Source organism: Scomber japonicus, chromosome 12, assembly GCF_027409825.1.
Source record: "Scomber japonicus isolate fScoJap1 chromosome 12, fScoJap1.pri, whole genome shotgun sequence".
In the NCBI taxonomy this organism is placed as follows: domain Eukaryota; kingdom Metazoa; phylum Chordata; class Actinopteri; order Scombriformes; family Scombridae; genus Scomber; species Scomber japonicus.
Window position 1 is genome coordinate 17,472,763 of NC_070589.1, and position 21,542 is coordinate 17,494,304.

The 21,542-nt window shown below is 37.8% G+C and overlaps 1 protein-coding gene across 1 annotated transcript in view; it reads right to left on the reverse strand.

Moving 5' to 3' along the window:
* Nucleotides 1–21,542, reverse strand: part of tnr (tenascin R (restrictin, janusin)) — a 126,455-nt gene that overhangs the window by 26,204 nt on the left and 78,709 nt on the right. The window contains exons 14-23 of the mRNA XM_053330721.1: nt 21,011–21,111; nt 19,327–19,429; nt 18,417–18,506; nt 16,426–16,559; nt 16,007–16,136; nt 13,215–13,481; nt 10,220–10,339; nt 9,692–9,835; nt 3,234–3,353; nt 976–1,119 (exon numbers count right to left, since the gene is read on the reverse strand). Coding sequence (XP_053186696.1) covers nt 976–1,119; nt 3,234–3,353; nt 9,692–9,835; nt 10,220–10,339; nt 13,215–13,481; nt 16,007–16,136; nt 16,426–16,559; nt 18,417–18,506; nt 19,327–19,429; nt 21,011–21,111 — 1,353 coding nt within the window. The remainder of the gene's footprint in view (nt 1–975; nt 1,120–3,233; nt 3,354–9,691; nt 9,836–10,219; nt 10,340–13,214; nt 13,482–16,006; nt 16,137–16,425; nt 16,560–18,416; nt 18,507–19,326; nt 19,430–21,010; nt 21,112–21,542) is intronic.

Genomic DNA, 21,542 nt, shown 5'->3' on the forward strand with positions numbered 1-21,542 from the left:
CAGGAGTGACAAACTCCTTTGGGGAAAATGTTTTTTGTGTCATCACAGACACTGACAGTTCAACAGTCACATCAACCGCATAAAGAACTGTAGTGGATGTTGTCTATGTGACAGTACTAATACTGTTACTGTTTGGCCACAAAGCCGATGAGATAGTTCCAAACTGGCTGCAGTCCAACACTAAACACATTAGTGATGTCTACTGTTAACTAAGCCAGAAACCTTTACCAACAAAGACAGGAAACACTGCAAACGTGTCACCTGAACCATCACTGTCTAACGGAATGAAAGCACATAGTCTCAAACACAAGTAATTAGACCAATCCCACATAACAAGCTACAATATGAGGCTCCACTGAAATGCCACTCACCCTAATACAATTTAACTACAATTCACATTATTTTTTCTGGTTCTGAATGTACTAAAGCTAAGTAATCTTTCAGCTCAACATAAAGAGTGAAATTATATTGTGATATTGATATAGACTGGAAAAGAAATCCTGATTAATGCATTTGCCAAATCATACAACAACAACAACAATCCCTCCATTCAACTATCAAATTAAGTTTATAGGTTAGACCATGGTGACAAATTATATAGTAAATAAACACTGCTTATAATAAATATATATAAGTATGTTTTGACATTGACTTTGTATAACACACTGCTATTGTCTGTAGTGTACTATATTAATCCCCTGGGAGAAATTCCTTGTCTTCATTTCAACAAGACAGTGCCCCTGGTCAGGCACAAGCAGGAGAATTCTTAATATCTAACATACATATTTTGCCAGAGTGAATGAAAGTGAAGCACCCGGAGGAAACCCAGACTAACACGATGAAAACATTTAAATTCCACACAAACAGGCTCCAGTGCAGTTTAGAGATGCCTCCTGTCATGAGGTGACAGTGCCAACCACTGACTCACTGCACTGCCCACCATACTGAGACCAGCTGAATAAAATCAATACATACGTGTTTGTAGGTTAGTGATGACAGTGCCACTGGTAAGGGGTCCCTTTGTGGCGTAGAGGCCGACAGAGTAGGTGGTGCTTGGCTTAAGGTTGGACAGCTGGTGCTCCTGCTTGTTGCCTTCCACAAGGAAAGTATCAGCTGTCACTGGAAAACAGGAGTGAAACACACACAATGTTGTTTTTTAAAGATTTTTACAACATTAACAACATCCCACACATCCTCTGCTTTTATTTTGCCTGAATAAATTACATTAAAACTCTTTGAAAAAAGCACTTAAATGTGGGAGCAATTTCCATCTGTACACTGTTTGATCACCTTTGGGGTCCTCTTCCAATTCAAAGGATTTTTTATACTAATTATGGTTTCAGTGAAATATGCTTTTGGGAGTATGCTGTAAAAACGAAGCACAGTATGAATGTCTTTTGCACTAAAATATGATGGAAGGCTCTTTAATATAACTAAAATGCAAGACTGAGAAAACACTGATCTTATTTAAATGAATATTCCAAAAATCTATTTAAGGTATTTCCATGACTAATATATTTGCCTAACCAATTTAAACAGAGCGAATGCAGATAAATTACCATTCTATTACCAATCTGCATTTTCAGTAATGAAACACTGCCTCAGAATTGGTAAAATAATTGTGACGTGAATATAAGATATTAAACTGACTAGAATAGATATTTAATATCACTGCTGAAGTGCCAATGACTCACTGGCAGGATCTTGTTTTGATTTACGGTGATAATGGTGAAGGCTGTATCCACTACGATGATTCCAAAATGTGTAAAATAATGCCAATTTTTTTTAAGTTGACCTGACCCACAAAGTAACAGCAATGTTAGTTGAGTGCTGCTTAGTTCCTAGACATGTACAAATCTTATTTGTACCTCAATGAACTATTCATCTATTTTTTATATGAAAAATATGGCTGATACTGTGATGGTTTAGATTTTATTTGGGTATAGCGGTTCCCTATATAACACCTATTTTGGAATGCAGGACAATGCTCGATGAAATATGAGGTTTATTGACCTTGGTTTAATACATTGACACTCAAGGGAATTTGTCCACAACTTAGATTGCAGCTCTCTAGACCCTGGCTGAGGCCAGTTTCCAAATATGTGTCCAGCATATAGATACTGTCTCTGTATCTGAGACGATCTGGCTGCAATCCAGTCGGTCAGGGTATAATTTACACATTGACTCTGAGACCTGAGTAACACAGATTTCTTTGGATAACTCCAGGCACGGCGCAGTCAGTGGGGTCATAATGCAAATGAGAAATATGCTTCTCGTAAAATGTTTTCCAGTCAGTTCATAAAAGTCAGAGAGAAAATAATGGCTGAGATAAAGTGCTTGAGTTAAAGAAACACAGTATCTCCACAATGGTTAATGGTGTTTCCTTGATAAATAACACTCCTCTGAAACTTTTTATACTTGACACAACTCTAGTTGTACATGTCAGGCTACTTTAAGCTTTTTCTGTGGCTGGTTTGCTTATTGTTACTTGGCAGGTATCCACTTGGTTCAGGGACCAAATTATAAACTGAACCAGGGGGGCCAAACAATTGGCTATCTTTTCCCTATCAGGGTATGGCTGTCAGACGGTCAAGACATTGGCCTGCTGTGTAATAACTGACCAACCAAGCATAATGAACTGTTCTGAAAGCAAGATAAATGGATCTATGTTGCCTCGGAGGATACAACACATTGATCTCACTTCTTAATAGGAAAACCTTGATGATACCTGTCACATCCCTCCACAATGCATTTGAACAATGTACAACAAATCTGCTCATTATACTCAAACTCTGCAGTCTGGTCTTATTGCAGTCAGCATTGTGAGTGTCTGTCAATAACTCAATTGTACAAAATGCATAGAGAGCTGTTCTCAATAACAAGTTGAAATAAGTAAATATTTATTTATACAGCGTCTCTCGTGAAACATCAAACACAAAACAGCATCGATATAAAGCTTGATGTGTATAAATATGTTTATAGTGGGCATTATTAAGGACATTATAGTTGTGACATGAGACAAATAATTAGCTGAATTCTTCATTACTTGGAGCTGTGCTGGGTGTCACTTGATATCCCAGAAATTGAGGTACCAAAAGAAAAATAATCATTGATGATTTTATCCAAATAACAAAGTTAGTTTAACTCCTCTTTGTAAGAGATGCTTAACCAATCTGTTGTCTAAAAAAGAGCAAATGAATGACAGCCTTCAGATGACGGTCCTAATAACTTACCCTGGTTGTGTGTGAGGGTCAGCACATAGTTGTCGACACTGGAAATAGGGGGATTCCACCTCAGCAGGGCTCCTTGAGGAGTGATGTTGAGGGCTGTCAACTCAGATGGCATATCCATTGCTGGGATTACAACAGAGCATAGAGGCCATAGTAAAAATACAAATATAGTACAAATATATAGTGACAAAAACAACTAATGCATTAGGCTGTATTTAGGAGATTCATTCCCACAATGTCTCTGATTTCAGTGACATGCAGCTAATATGAGAGACAGAGTTGAGTAAAAAATGTGTTTTGTTACATTTTTGTTAAATATAATACAAATTGTAAGGATCAATGCATAACATAATACATAACTTAGATATTAGCTGCTGGTTATGGCTGGATTCTAAAATATATAAAAAATATTTATATATCTTTTTGACCCAATTTTCCAGGTATCTCTACCATTATTTTGTAGACAAACCATAAAGCTGTGTCATATTTGCATTCCTATATAAAGATATTTTGCACAAAGTGAATCATGGTACAATAGCACAGTCATTAATTATCAATTACACCTACACCATTTTGAATGGAAAACAATTGTTCAACCCACATCTGAGTGATAATTATAGAAATCTAGAAAAAGCACACCTTTGCATTGAAACTAATTAACAAGGACTCTCTTTGCCATTTTGATCACTGTTTCCTCAATTCTACCACATCAAAGAGAAATTATGTAGTCAAATATGCTGTAGAAAGTCTCAGATATTCTCCTGAGCCTACTGTTTCCCAACCCTCTTTCTAATTTCATTTTCAGACTGCTGGACATGCCAAAATTGAGTTTGAATTTAATTATACCTTTAACCTCAGTGTTTCAACCCCAATTTCTCCTCAGGCGTGTTATTTTGGCAGCAAGGAGAGTGTGGAAGCAGAACACAGAATACTGCATGTGCTCCAAAGCTCTGCCCGGATGAGGTAATTAATATTGCCCTGCCCTCATCAGAATAAAAAAGAATGGTGCTCATTAACACATTGTAGTGAGTTTGAGTCTTTCTTTTCACTCTGACAGATGAACAAACCTGATTTAAATAATTACTTTAATTGGAAAAAGGTTTAAGTGAAGTTCATGGAGGCTTGCCAAGTCAATTAGATTGGCGATGGAGATTGGTCAAACAACAAAAAAATAAACAGGCCATCCTCCTTTATCAAGGCCTCTGATAATCCAATTATCACCGTCCATCTTCTGATTGCACCAGTGAATCATTTGAACCAACTACATTAACTTTGCATTTGGATCTATATCAGTAAGTCAAGCCCCAGTGCTTAAAGATCATGTTTGGATTCAGGACACGTAAAACAAAAGAAACTCCTCTGTTACCACAGTATGGGGCTGTGGTGCATGCTAATACATGCTAATAGGAATTCTTGCACAATTAAACCTCAAGTCTCAACTGCCAACAAGTGACAATTGATTGACTTTCCGTTACAAGAAAGCCTGCACAAACACTGGTATGATCCTTCAACATTGTTATAAAAGCTGTTGAAGTATGCTATCAGCTAAACTTTAGGAAAAAATGTTTTAAATGGACTATTTGTGCTTTGCTGAATATGTTATTTCAGGAACACCCCAGCTGTGTTGGGCGACCATGAGGTCAGTCTGCTTTGTACCGTGCCTGGGGCTATTATGTAGACCAGACTACAGCAGACTACTGTTAGTAAGACACACTGGGTTGTTTTACTCTCCAGTCTATCTCTGTATCCGCTCTCATTACTGTGGAAGCTGCTCTGCTTCACTGTACAAAAAAAGAAAATAAATTATGCATTTGTGAGTGTGTTCTTTACATTAATCCCAAATTTGCATGGGATGTGTTTGGCATGAACAGGCATGGGTCCCTACATAGGCTACTTTCATTACAAAGTTTCTATGTCTGTGGATGCAAAACATGGTTATATTAACCAATGTATTGTATAACGGCCATGTTGCTCTACAAATGTCAAAGCATGGAGTCTCTAGCCTAATACTTTTGACAGCAAGCCAGCATTTTTAGTGTATGTTTTAAAGTTGTGTTTAGCCTACAGTCTAGGTCTAGCTTGGTTTCATACAGCTGTTCTGTTGCTTAATTCATGTCAGTGAATCAGATAGTGTTAACCTTGCTGTGGGCTTCAGCCACTGGACACACACTGATCCATTTTAATGTTTTAAAAATGATTACTCACTGATAGTGTGGTTAATCTTTAGTGCAGATAGGCCATAATGTTATTGACAGAAGACTCAGACTGTTGCCTGTGTTGCTGAGTCAAGTTAAATAAATGGAGAGACCCTAAGCAGATATATTTTTTTGTATAAGTGAATGTTCTTAAGAGAGAAATGAGACTATTCAGTTGCCTTTCTACTGTTAAGGCGTTGGTCCAGCTTAGCACCGCTTAGAGCACTGTGTTGCTGTCCCAGCAGCGTACTGAGGATAAAGGGAGATGAAAGGGAACCTGTTGCAGAGAAAGCCTCATTATAAGAAGCATTTTGTTCATGCAAAGAAATAAATCTATTAAGAGATATTTGCTTGCCACAAAACAATTCTGTGAACTGACAGGGAATGAAATTAATAAGCTTTGATAGTGAAACATCCTTCAAAAAGTGAAAACTAATGACACATTATTAGGATTTTTCACAGGCGCCCCTACAGAAAATTGAATGCCGTCCACAAATTGATGTCTCCTTGCTGGTCTAATTTAAGGTGCATGTGAGCTGCGGGAAAATATTTCAGTACTGATTATAGATTGTAAATATATTATATTACATTTGTTATTATCAAATGACAAGTGACATGACCACTTATTACATGCAATAACTATTAACTATTGGTTTTGTGAAATTTAGCTGCTGGACCTGAATGATTCATTAAGCAAATAGCCATTATGTAGGTTCACAGGAAGTAATTATTAGCTTCACATTTACATAATATCAAACAATCTTCTCTTAAGAGATTAACATAAGTTTTTCAGAGTGTGCACACTGAAGCCAAATGATCATTATTATTATTTTAATTATAATCCTTCATTCAAAGTAACTCTTGTCAGCTATTAATCAATTTGTAGTTATTTGCAGATTTGCTCCTTACCATTTTCCTTGTTAGTTACCCTTCATTCTCTACACCTTTTTGTGTGCTACTGAAAAATAATATATCAGCTTGTGTTACTGTAAAACAGTAACTATCCACTTGGCTTAAATGGCCATTGTTACACCTCTAATAGTTAATTATGTAAGTGCTCTCTTACAGCATTCAAGTAGACATATTGTGCTGGGACGGTGATGCCTGTGGCAGGGCCAATAGAGTACTAACCTGAAAAAACTGCAGGGTGCTCCACACCACAGACAAGTCCAGCCTAACAAGCCATACTGTTTTCTGACAAGAAGAACAAGGACTTCAAAGACGAACACCATGCACTACCCTTTTGTTCCTCACTGTTTTTCTTTATCTTCTTTTCCTTTTGATTGCACTTTTGAATGGCTTACAGTAAATTATTCTCATTTCTTACTCTGATCTCTATTTTGCATTTCTTCATTCTTCTATTCCTTTGCTGGCCAAGACGTCCTTTAGATGTGTATGTTCCTCTTAATTTACATTTTATCAGCGTTGGTTCCTTTAAACATTTATCTTTATGTGATTCAATGTCCAAAAGTATCTTATGGGATATTATAACCAGGTATCAATTTAAATTACTCTTCTTCATCGATCTACACTTGCAATGTTATAGAAAAAGGAAATTGATGGGTAGAAAAAGGAAATCGATGAGCTAGGAGGACTTTAATGGTCTTTTTTGAATGAGTGATACGTTACTAGTCCTGCTCCAACCCAGCCTCACATTAAACATGTAATAGCTACATTGTTTTACAGTGCGAAATATATGGGTTTTGATAAAACTTCTAGCAAGAATTTTGCATTTCATTTTTATAAACTTAATGCAGTGAATGTATATGATGTTTAGTTTGACAATTAGTTCAAATAGTTTTTTTCGGCTTTCTATTGTTGCTATGGTGGTTGCCATGGATGCTGCTATCACTGAAACACATAGTTGCATGTTGGTTGAGTCATTGTCCTTGCGTTTTGAATTAAACAAAAAAAATGAAACCAATACGTAGACGTCTCACAATTTTAGAGCCGTTTTTGTGAATCTAATATGTTTTGTACTGTTGACCAATGTAGCTATTACACATTTTGATGTGAGACTGGGTTGGCTGAGTTGGTAAAGGGAAATAAGGCTCTGTGCTTTTTCAGCAAGTCTGACAATAATTGATTAGGGAAGTAAAGTAAGTAGCAACTGCGGCGTTATTCAAGTCATTACATACTTGGCCAGGCAATGTTGGATTACTCTTCCAAATCCCCTGTTTATGTATTGTTGTTGAAAGCGGTATTAAAATGTCCCTGGTTGGGCATTGTGCGTTGTGAGGAAATGTTATTTACCACTTCTAACAAGCTTGACTTTAGAGTTATGCTCTTTTCAGGCTATTACAGCCCCGACGGCTCTGCTCATTGTAAACACACTGGGATTGTTAGGAAAGGAGGCTGATAATAAAGAATTGTGGGGGCAGAGCAAGACAGAGATGAGAAAGAGAGTGAAAGCGAGAGAAAGAGTCTTTTAGCTTATTTTTTTCTTGCTGGATTTTTGAACCTGCTGGCTCCTGGTGAATCAGGTCTCATTGGCATGCAAACACACCTTCTGCTCCCCTTCCCTCTCCTATCCTGTGCTCTCTTGAGCTGTCTTGCTCACACACACACTGAAGATTAGCATACCGCACTGGGAGAGTGTGTTAATCTTAGGTTAGTGGAATTCTTTCACAGAGAAGAATGGTGTCCCATATCTATATGCATGTGTGTGCATGCGTGTGTTTGTTGCATCAAGTTTTTTAAAACTTCTGTACTATGGGTCTGAAAACAAGCGAGCTTGAGAGTTCTCACCTACAGTATGATCATGAATTGAGGGGTGAGAAACACAAAAAGAAGATCAAATAGGGGAAGTAGACAGAGGACATAGATTGAGGATAGAGGGATACTGAAACAGAAGAATGAAAGAGAGAAAGTGGCTTAATGATACAGGAGGATTGAAATGACGCAAAAGGATAAAGAGATAAGCAAGGGAGGGAGGCAGAGAGACAGAGTTGTGAGTTACCAATTACTGGGTCATAGTGTGGACAGTTTCATCTACTGCAACAGCAAAGACTGCACATCCTGCAATGTCAGCTGTACCCTTAAGATTGTGTCTGACATCTATATGTGTGCAAGTGTGTGAGAGAGAGAAAGTGTGTGTGTGTGTGTGTGTGTGTGTGTGTGCGTGTGTGTGTGTGTGTGTGTTTCTGTTTTTAGCACATATCTCCCAGCAAGCAGCTGTTTTATTATAGCTATAACAATTGGTCTGAAAGTCTTGCCCTGTGCCACCCACTTGCTGTGAGATGTGTATCAAAGAGTTGTAGTTGTAAAGCTGGAAGAAGACAGTTTTCAGGCAATGAAATTTCCTAATTGTACAAGTGCAAAACTTTACAGTAGCCCATCGAGAGAAGATCACAGCATTAGGCCAGGAAAATACATACAATGTATGTACAGTGGGTGCTTTGGCCTTTCAGTGGGCTTGGTAGTAACAAATGATCAAACAAAGTGGGCAGCGTCCCCATCTAACATACATCCAATACAACAGAGGCGCTTTTCAATCAAGGCATGTTTTGCTGTAAGATATCACTTTGACTGGTCAGCATGAGAAGAAATCTGAGAAAGAATTCTGTTTTCCTGCCTCTGCACTGCGTGTATGCAGTCTGGTTTCAGAACTCTTAACTTACAAGTCTACATCACAGCGATTCATAAAAGTCATGTGTTGTGCTTTTTGACAGCTATTTCTGTCGGTTAGAGAAACAATTGACAGATAAAGCTTTGTTGGTGGGATTAAGAATAGCAGCATCTTCGGCTTTCCTTCATAGCTACATAGCTACATATACAGTGATTTAAAGGACATATTTATTTAATCATCAAAAAATAGCAACTGCAAACAGCTTCCTTGATAGCAGGTTATGGCAAAAAAAAAAAAAAAACAAAAAAAAACATCCTGTATTCTGTCTGGATGGAAGGTGTGGATTAACTTTTAGTAGCCAGGCGATATAGCCAGAGACCTATGACACAGGTGTTTGTTTTCAGTAATGCAGCATTATAACATAAGTATCAGTATTAGGTAAGAGCAGCAACAGTGAGGCTTAAGAGCTTAGAGCAAATGTTATTTGTGTAACTACCACCAACAACAATCAAAAAAGCGTATCATTGCTAACCAGGCAAATGTATAACCAGGCAAATGTGTGTGTGTATATATATATATATACATATATATATATATATATATATACATAGTGTAGATGCACAGATGCAGTTTGTCTGGTTGCCTGGCTCTTCTGTTTGCTATATGGTCCGAATAATGTTTTTTAGTTCCAACTGTACCTGTGAAGACGGAGGTGGTGACCACTTTGCTCTCTTGGCTCCCTCTGACAGCGTTGAGACTGATCTCATATTCTGTAGCAGGAAACAGACTGGACAAGGTGTAGTTGGTGACATCACTGTCAATCACCACGCTGTCCACTCGACCTACAGGAGACACCAGAGAGAGACCAACATCAGAGCATCAGAATTGCTGCCATCACTCTGATCATACTGTATGTTTCTTCCTTGACTTTATTAAACTGCCATGTACAAGACATACTACACGTGCAACAGGTGTATGTTTTTAATAACTGAGTGAATTTCAATACAGAATTCTAATTAAAATTTTAATTAAAATTCACTGATAAAATGCTATTCAGGTATTGCACAGTAACAAGGTGCCCTGCTACAAAATGTTTCTTACATGAGAGAAACCTGCAACAACAAATGCCATGTTCGTTTGACTGGAACAAGGAAATGCAGTGTGTCAGTGTGTATGCTAATATAATAGCTAAAATAACACTGTGCAGTATGTAAAATATACATTACCTCTGGCTGACTGATAGGACAGCTTATAGTACTCAAATGGAGCCAGTGGTCTGATCCATGAAATAGTCACTGCATCCTCGCTCACATCTGAGATGGCCAACTCTTTTGGTGGATCCATGCCTGGATTTAGGATTTTGGGAAAGGGAAGTGTTAGCATAGGATCGAAATGGTCCACAATGGACAACATGGGAGACTGAGTGTTCCAAACTTTTCTCTAAAAGGAGATTTTTGCTTTGGTGATTAATTTATTCAGATTCAAGAAATACAATATAAGTGCGTTTTGTTGTCTATTTTACTGTAAATTCAGGAATTGACATAAGAATCTAATAGAATCCGTAACATTGAATACAAAAGTATTTCAGTATTCCTTGTTTTGTCAATTTTTAATCCCCTCTTCGTTTCGTTTAGATAAACAGACCTGTCCTTGGACTGTGAAATTACATGTATTTTGATGCAAATTTGTTATAAAAAGAAAATGAAAGGAACAAAAACAAAGAAAGAAAATAAAAACACCATCAAAAGACATCCCAGGATATATGCAACCAGCTGAAAGACCACAATGAGCAGCATTAGCATTGAAACTGAGCAGGGCTTACTCAGGAGATTTCTCCCCCTGCTGACAATTTGTTTTATGTTCCTCCTGAGACTATCCAGCTACCATGGAAAAGGTTATGGTGGAAATAATGGGCCTCATGCATGAATGTTTTCTTATTTTTCTTTTATATTTAGAGGAAAATAACAAAATCCTGCGTGGGATTCAACAAACTCTCTTAACTGCCTGAACTTCGTTTCAGCCAGATGAATTTCACCAGTGAGATGTGATCATTAGCATAATCCACGCCCCTAAAACTGCCATATAAGGCTTTATGTTCCAATGTTTGTGGGCAGGTTTCATTTATAACAGTAAAACCACTTCCCAGATTCAAGTGCTGCTTTCAGAAATGAGAAGACAAAGACTTAGGAGTGACCGTAGGAAAACCTACATGTCATTGAACATTGTACATGTCATTATTCGTAACATGTACGACAGGTCTGGACAAATTTCCTTCAAACCTAAGCACAAGAAAATTAACAAATGTCACTTGTATGTGGATTTTAAGAATGCATCTGTTTGCATGAGTGCTTCTATCATGAGTTCCATTGTGAGCAAACAAAGAAAAAGAGGAAAAAAAGATTAATAGATCACTTCCATCTATTCTTACGTAAGGAAAGAAATGTGCCAGGAGGATAGAAATGTAAACCAACTTGTAAACCAACTATGCCGCCCCCTCTCTTTTGCTTTGAAAATAATAATAATGGTTATTACTTACAAGTAGAGGGGGCAATCTATAATGTCTGACTTTGAACTAATTTATATTCTACCTGTATGAAATACAGCAGCATCGATATAAGTTGTGATTACTCATGCATGCATATCTTACTAACTATGTTTGCTATGGTAAAAGGTGGCTGCAAAGCTCTGAATTGAAAGAGGCAACATGAAACAGTTCTGTTAGAGATATCTGGGGCCATTGACTATTTCCCCTAGAAGATCACAATTCAATTTGCACTGTATAAACTAATTAATGAATGTGGCCCTGAGGTTGTGAATTACATTAAAGCCCCCTTTACACTAACTGTAGCCACGGAGTGACTATAACACACTTATGAACCGAATCACCTGCTATAACTGTGGTCAAAACTTGTAGGGATTCAGCACAATTCAAATGGAGTGGATGCAGCAAATGTAATGCTAAAAAGCATGCCTAATTATACAAGGCAATTCTGAGTTCAGTCTTTCATCAGTACTCCCATTCTCACATGTGAGATCAAAGCAGGACAGCGAAATTACCACAGTCTAAAGACAAGTGCAAGAAATTCTGTACATCTGCCTCAAAATCCCAGTCCAATTTCACCCTGGAAATCTGCTTATCATCATGTGTGGGTGAATGTAAAGAGAGACAGAGAGTGCTTCAAGCTGCCAGGTTATTATATGAAACTGGCACAGTAATCAGGTGGCAGCATTCAGGTGTTTCTGGCACTGATACAAAGTTAATATCTCTATTGTTCAATGCTGACTTTTCTGTATTCTCAATTCTTCAAGCCCTTTCTTATTGCCTCCTTTGATGGTTTTCCTTTTGTCTCCCTTTCAACAGATTTTCTTTCTTTGTCTTTTTTTTCTGAGGCCGGTTATGATACTGACCCTCGTCTTATCCAATCTCTCTCCCAGTTGTAAATAGCATACTCGAAATCAAAAGAAATGTTGCTGACAGCTCCTTTATCTCACAATATGTCAATTAATAACAAATGACACAGTAATACTAAATATTAACACAGCAAAAGAAAGGTGTGAAGCATCATTGCGGCACAGCTCGAAATAAAACATTTAAATCTGATTGAGAAGTGAAAAAAAAAACCTTCAAGGCAGATCTGTAATTACAAAACTTACTCTGCTGTATTTATGTACAAACAAATGGAGTTCAGGGACATTCCACTGCCACATGTCTCAAAAAAATCCACAGATAATAGTACAATCCATTCATTATTGTAATCAAAGTGATTACATTATTATTAATATACATTATGATGATTATTATTATTATTATTATTATACTATTGTAGCCACTTAATTGGTTTGCCAATCAAGAGCAATAAACTATTTTTGTTAATAATTATAATAATAAAATAAAATCCTTTTACAAGCAAAAAAATTAAAAAAAATTGTTTTTCTTAATTGTGAGAATTTGTTGCCTTTGTCTTATGTGATATGAATTGAATATATCCGAGTTTTGGAGTGCTGGTTGGTTGAACCGAGGTATTAAAAGGCATTACCTTGCACTTAAGGAAATTGTAAAAGACATTGTAGAGGCCCCAAATGCCATTACCTAAGTTCGTTGGTACAGAAAAATCCATGATTTAATCAGGCATCAAAGTCACAAACCTTTACTGTGCTGCTGATGTTTATGAAATCTGGGTTACCGTACACACCAATTTTCCATCAAATCAAGCAGCTCACCTGTGGTGAGTGATGCTGTAATAGGCTCAGAGGTAACATCCCCCTGTATTGTGATTAGACTGATGGTGTAATGAGTGGACGGCAGCAGGCCCTGGACCAGTGACCTCGTCTTGGAGCCATCCAGTGTCACCTTAGAGGTGTCGGTCCCATCGGCAGAGCTGTAGCTCAGGATGAAGAGGTCAGCAGGTGGTGCTGGGGCACTCCACGCCACCAGCACAGAGTCTGAAGTCATCTCTGACAAGTAGAGGTGGGTTACAGGCCTGATCCCTGGAGGAACGGGGGTTCAAGAGTTTTCAAGGACAGATAAAAAAGCCGGCCACAAGCAGGAAAAAGTGAAAAACAAAAAGCAGCTGCCATCATTATGGAAATGACAGACAAGCAGTCGGTGATGGATGGAAGTGGTCCTGGATGATGTGATACATCGTTTATAATGCAGTTGAGAAAATTAGCCTTGGGTGTAATCTTGATGGGGCAGGTGAGAGTCAGTGCAAACCACAATCATGTGGAAGTAATTATTTAATTAGTCATAAAAAAGAGAAAGTAATGGGATTATCTGCCATAAAGATGAAGATGTAATGAGACGGTTCACAATAAGAAAATGGAAAGATGATGATGATAGCAGATGTTGTTGTCAAAATGTATGACCTGGACAGGAGATGATGTAATGGGTATGAACCAGCGTAGCAGCTGACACAGCAGCGAATGCAAGAGGATTTGAATTTAATTAGCCATGTGTGGATGTATTAATAGCAGGCAAGATAACATTGATAACACTGACTTCTTCTTTCCTGATTACCCAGATTAAAGACATCCTGTGGAGTTTTCTTTACAATCAATCATCTTTTGAAATGTGCATTGTTTACACAGGCTTAAAGTCATCTTCATTTCCTTTTCTATTGGTGAATTGGTTATTTTAATGGCGCATTTCCTTCACCAACTGTCGACATGCATTACTGCCCTGTGCAGTCAGCAGAAATGCGTATCATCATGTTCGTGTGCATCTTCCTGCACAAGCTGGTAGAAGATGTGATGCACACAACACAAGAAACAACTCACTAAAACAAAACTCTATGGTACCAATACAGGTAAGAAATGGATGAGCTTTTAACACACTTGGGGTGTAAAAGGTCATTAAACTGGTAAGAAGGGTTCAAGGAAAAGAATGTAATTGTGGCATTATAGGTAATACAGCATTTTAAGACCTAGACCCCCAATAAAGCCTTAAAGTCTGGATATCTTACTAAATCTCTCATAAACATTAAATGATGGGATGTTATAAGGAAGCCCTGACAGTAATGTTACAGATAAATAAGGTACATTTATCCTCATGGGGGGCCATGTTGATTTGAGTTTGGATTTTCTTACCCTTGTTGCAGTTATAATTGTATATTTTAATATGAATGGATGAATTAATGAATATCCAAATAAATGAATGTAGATTAATACACACAGTAAATAAAAATTTGTTCAGTGCTCCCTGGGTAATGCGGTGTGCAAACACAGCCGCAACGATAAATAAATGAATAAAAAATGAGATGTTTGAACTATTTAAGAAGTATGGTACATATTCAATTTACCGTACAGTGTGTCAACGTCAAAGAGACAAACTGAAGGACAGATAGTGGTGCTCCAAAGACTGTTGTTGATTATATTTGATTATGTTAAGATCAACCTTTGGGAAGTATGGTTATTCACCAGATTTCTTCCTCATGATGAGTTCAGTACTCACAGACAAGCAGATGATGCCATTAAGGCCAAGTGAACAGTAGACAAGAAGATGAAGGGTAATTCATTATTATTTCCCCAGATTCTCTTGGTCTGTCATCTTATCATTCTCTCATCTCTCCAGCTCGTTAGAGTGCTGCTAATAAAGGAACCACATATGACACGAGATGATCATGATCTCTATGATGACAATGATGGTTATGATGGTGAAAACTGCCGCGGTGGTCATAGTGAAGAAGAAAGAGATAATGACGATGAGAGTGGGAAAAAAAAAACAAGTCTGACAGCAGGCAAGCACATGCCCATCATTTTGACACCATTCTTTGTGCAGCTGAAAATCACATCAAGCTTCGTTTATAAATAACAAAGACCCAACAGAGCTGGATTGATTGACAGGCAATCTGACATATAGTTGGATAGACAGACGCATGTCTGGAGAAAGAGAAATAGCTTGTGATTGAAATTCTTAGAGGAGAGATGTTACAGCGAGACTCAGAAAGAGGAAGAGTTGTGCGAGCACAGAGTAGTAAGTATGACAGGAAAATGGAGAGAATGTGTTGTTGAAAAGGAATCAGAAGAAACAGAAATACAAATACATTTAGATGCAGGGAACACTTGTAACAAGTTCATTAGCTCACTTGAATAATTTACCTCTACTAATTGCTTCTTCAAAGTCTTTTAAGGTTCTACTTTCTTTTAGCATGACTCAACTTACCTGCTGCCACACTTTAGTTCATTATATTGGCCAGTGTGGCTGCTAAAACTATTCTGTAGCTTTTTGCAGTAATAGGCCAATCTTTCACGCTCTTGGGAGTATATTTCTGTATGTTCTGGTCTGATAATTAAATTAATGAAAGTGATGCTTTAAAGAGATACTCCTTCAAAAAGTTTATTTCCAGCTGTTGCAAAGATGAAGACAAGCATCACTTAGGTCATGGAAATGATCTCATCCCCACTCCTTTGATCATATTTTCATCTTCAGATGAATATGATGTTATAGTATGTTTGAGCTGATAAAGTATCACTATTATACGTTTATGTATGTAAAATATGACTATTCCCTCTACCTGTGAAGGCGTCTATAGTAGCTGCAGTGCTCTGTTGTCTTCCTCTCCTTGCAGCTACCGTGATGGTGTACTCAGTCCCAGGCTCAAGGTCTGTCAAAGTGGTGGAGGTTACATCTTTAGGCACCGTTAGCTGGAACAGGAAGAAACAGGTATACACAAATCAGTGAAACTTCTTTACATGCCACATTCAGCCATTCACACACACATTCATACACTGATGGGACAGCCATCTGGAGAAATTTGGGGTTCAGTATCTTGCCCAAAGACACTTTGATATGCAGATTGGAATAGCCGGGTACAGAATCACTAATCTTCTGATTTGTGGATGACATGCTCTTACTCCTGAGCCACAGCCACCCGGTTATATTTGTGCTGTTATATTTATTATCCATTTAATGTTCATCCATCCTATTCTTTACCTCAGTAGTCACGCCGGAAGAAGATGTATAAGTGACCTTATAGTGGTCGATGGGGCCCTGGACCACGCCCCAAACCAGAGTGATGGTGTTGTCTGTAGAGGCCGTCACAGTTAGATCCATGGGCACATCCAGGTCTAACAGAGGAGAAACGTGAACATTATAAGACAGAAACTCAGGGTAGACTAAAGCATGAACTTGTTCACATTATTACCCAAGAAAATGTGCTACATTGGTGTGAAAACATGGTCATGATTACCGATGACAATTTCAGATGACACATTTCAGGGACCTTATTCAGTCATGACTAATGTCCTGTCCTGAGCTGCAAGGACATGTGTACGCAGTGTGAGAGACATCACCAGGACTGCAACTAATTGTTTTTACTGTCAATTAATCTGGTGATCATTTTCTAAATGAATAGTTTGGTCTGAACAGTGTCACAGAATAGAATGTCTTGTTTTTTCCATCCAAAACCAAAAGATGTTTAATTAACAATCACATAAAACAGAGAACATCAGCAAAAGAAAGCCAACTACAACAGGTTTGCACTTTTTGCAAGAAAAATGGCAATACGGATGATGAAAATGTTTGGCTGATGTGGGTAAAGTAGCATCAAAAAAGATAAAATGAAATACAGCCTGAAGGGTCACATTTTTCAAATACATTTTGATATTGTGCTGTCCACTTTGCTGCTTTTTCTATTGTATACAAAGCATTCATGTCATGCTGACTCTGACCATGAAATTCCTCCCCTCTGCCAGAAAAGCTTCAAAAAGCTGTGATTTTTTAGTGCATCAGTAACCATCCCCGATCGAGTCCAGGTAGTGATAGTTCATGCCACATCTTCTTTAATATATTTATATGAAGGTAATTGATGATTTACACTTATAGAAATTTGCTTCCAATTTTGTGTATCATAGCTGGTGATCATTCCATTCATCATTAGCTTTTGCTTAATTCTTATCTACTGTAAATTGTATTATTTTTTGCACCCTGACATCAAAAGCGCGACTACCACTGATTAAAATTTAACAGTGAGCTTCCAAGCAGTTCATTTAAAAAATGACCTCAACATAATATGCATTCTGTGTTTCATCTTTTGTCTTTGTTGTGTTCTTATGTTTGTTCTTATCTTTCCTGCAGCAACGACCGAACTTGCCCACTGGATCATCAATGTTTAATTTTCATCTAATCCTCTGCTGCACTGTTTGCCTGAACATTCACTTTGTTTGTTTTTTGGGGGCTGGAGGGAGAGACTGAGAGAAAAAATAAATAAAGTCATTGTTAATGGAAATGATGCTTTCAGCTTTTAGCACCTCACACTTATACAGTAGTTACATGAACACTGCTGTGTGCCTGGCAGACAGGAGGTGCTGCCATGTTATTTAAAGCTATTTGAGAAGGATGTTGTAGATTCTCAAACTTCAAAGAGGCACAGAAACAGACAGAGAAAAGTGAGATAGAAAGATCAAATTGAGGTATAATTTAGCAAAGTGCAAAATACCTCCAGCCATTAGAAAAACTGCAACTGGAGGAAGAATGCGCTTGGCAGTCGGCGCAATAGGAAAGATTAGCAAAGCACCACTGTGCACTAATATTTCAAATAGGATCTTTTTTTTTTCTTTCAGCCAAACAAGTACTGAGGTAAAGAGAGGGCCATTAGCAAAGTGGTATGCATTATTACAGCTTTAAAATGCTGTAATGGGAACTTTGACCCAAGCCAGTAATATAAAACAGCCACACACCTCCCTAAAACATCACATCTTGCCAAAATATGATTTGCTTAATTCAAAGCAGCTTTTAATGGCTGGACATGAACACTGACCCTCAGCAGCAAATGTGAATAACATGTATAATAACAAATGGGCCAACAAGCCTGCTGTGATGCTGAGATTTCCAGTACAACGCTGCTGAGATTGACTTAGTGTGTCTTACATGCATGAGTGGATCATTGGCTTTCTACAGCAAAGTATAAACAGTAATTCACTCACCCGTTCTGGCGTTCATAGTTGCTGGTGTGCTCTGGTTGCTGCCTCTCATGGCAGAAATACCAATGCCGTATTCTGTCCCTGGCAGCAGGTCTGAGACAAAAATAGGAGACATAACAAGTTTCTAATTCAACACAACTTGTAGCAATTGTAGAAACATCACACACTTGTTTTATACACTCTCTCACACACAAAAAGTGTAATTTAGACCGAGATTGTCATAACGGCCCAATTAGCTCTACATTGGTGATGAAGTCTGGGCAAATTTACATGTACATCAGCATGATTTCTAAAGAAATCTTCTTTTTTTTTGTAAGCCGCATAATTGATGAGTTCCAAATCAATTCAGGTGCATCCACAGCCAGTTTCTCAAGCCACAGAAGTAGAGATGAAGCGATAAGTAATGAAAAATGAGCAAGAGAGTGACAGATTATTAGTAGAGTGAGAGAAAATTAGAGTGACACAGAAGGAATGAGAGTGGTAAGAGCATCGATTGCACTGGCTGAACAATAACACAAGGACCTTTTGCTTCTATTCTTATGCTGGCCATGCCCTTTCCAGCACTATGGCCTTTCAAGAAAAAAAGAAAACCATCCCAGCTGACCCCTCCGTCCTGACAGTCTTTCAATATGCCTGCAGGACAACAAGCATTTCTACAGATACAATCAGCAGCCTGTCAACCACGTGTTAGCTCTGGAGATAATCCTGCCATGTCAAACACACAGGCATTTCCCAGCTTCCTCAGTACACATTAGATGTACTGTGATAAAACTGGCAGCATCAGGAAAAACACTGCACTGAGCAAAATACTACTCCAGATGCTGATGAAAAACATTGCAGTAAAAATGAGTATCACAACAGATGAGGGAATGGATGAACGAAGTAAAACAACACATCTGTCCTCATCTCTTACCTGTGAGGGTGGTCTTAGTTGTGGCTCCCTCATTTTTTGGTACGATGACTTTCTCATACTGATCTCCTGCTAAAGTGCTGTATACCACCTGGTAGGCATCCACCTACATATAAACATAATCACATATTTAAGCATTTACTACACCAAACTGAAGGTACAATTTAAACACTTTCCTCTCCAAAATGAAAGAATTAAATATACTTGGATTATATCAGCTACAAATAGAATAAGTCAAAGGAGCTGCAAGTTTTACCCTGCAATGCTGATGTTTCACTGAATAATTTATTTTGCATTGTTCCAGTATGATATTTGGCTTTTGTTAATCATAGGAATGACTACTTTTGTAATGCTAACAGGAATTAAGACAGACTGTCTTTAAATGTCTGAATGTGGAGTAAGTGAGGCCTAGAGCAGTGATTAAAACTACATGATTTATTACATTTATTTTCAGAGTAAACCACTTGCACCCAGGGAATGCGTTCACTCCATTCCCATCATTGGCATTTATCAAGCTAGAAAAAGGACACCCACCTGTGTGTGATAATAAAGTGCTCAATACAACAAGACACAGTTTAGAAAAATACAAAGAACAAACATCTGCTTTAGGTTAAGTATGCAGGCAGGACTAAAGGAAAGGTGTACTGTATAAGGTTAAGAGATTAAAGACAAATTAGTTGATGTTTTTACAAAAAGGATAATAATACACATCTGTGTTTTTTTTTTTAAAAAAGGAGACTCTCATTCTGGGATGTTTAGCATGCATAGCTTCATACTGCTTACAGACTAGGTTACAAAGGTAAGGGGAAAATCTTTTTTTGTAACTGTTCAAAGTAGGAGATTTAGTACCTGATTTATTAAGATCCCAAATACATGGCAGGGCTACTAAATTATGTGTGCAGATTGCACGTTTGGTCATCTACTAAGAATAACAGCATAAATGGCAACAGGTGCAGACAGCAGTATTTAAATGAGGATATTGCGTGTCTTAATAACAAAGCCTGCAAGTGGAAAAAATTAAATTTGCCATTTCCCATGGAATTAGAAGTTCTGGTGAAAGAGGTTAATATTGACTTCAAGCAAACAAAAATATTACCAGAAACGTTATATGGGAGAGTATTTGTGACAAAGTCAATGCTCTTAGTAAAACCAAAAATATTCCACTCTAAAAATACAAACACGGTTGGAAAAAATCTGTTCTCCGCGTATTCTGTCATTGTGTGTCTCCTCCTCACCACAGTTACAGCAGTCATTTGTGCACAGCGCACAGCCTGAGAATATCTGCCCTTCAAAAGGTATTATTTATACACCCAGGTTTGGTAAATCACAATGTGTGTGCTAAATTAACATATTAGCATTTTTTCCTCCCTGTCTTTTGCACACTGTGGTTAAAATGCCCCATATTGCATATTCATTATGGTAAATGTACTAAATGAAAAGTGCGTATTATCTTGCACATTTGAAAGATGCAAGCCTCAGTGTGCCGCGTTAGTAGATTAGCTTGCACATATTTTTGCAGATGATGTCAAGCTTACACAGCGAACCTATAGTAAATCAGGCCCTTAGTGTTTTACTGGATCGGATTAGAAACATTGAATTATGAATCCCATTGTGGAACTAATGAATGAATATCTTATCTTATACCCTGCATATTGATTGCTAATGCTATTAACTCAGGTCTAATTACCTCAGCCTCACTGTTATCCCATTCGAGCTCCAGGGTGGTGGAGGTCTTGGATACCAGCCGCAGGTTCTTGGGGGCATCGATCTCTGAGAAGAACGATAAAGCTGACAATGTTGGGGACACTGAGACCAATTCTAAGAGATTGTGAACAAGCATACATCAGCAATTTTAACATCATCATCAGACACAGATACAGCTAGTGCTGAACTGTTAATCAGTATAGCTGATCTGTATGGGGGATGATCATCATCATTGCTACACATGTCCATTATTCATTTTCTGTAACTTGGACTGTTTCATTATCTAGTTTCACTAGTTAAGTTGACACTAAACAATATGTTAGTATTATCAGTCTTTAAGTTACACACAGTATAATATGACATGCAATTCATCAGCTACCTGTTATTTGCCTTAAAACAAATCAGGATAATGTTTCACAAATCATGTACAGTACTTCCTTCTGCTTAAACTTTTTGGGAGTACAAATGACCTTGAACAGAAGCTCACTACCAATACAGATAAACTGCATGGTATA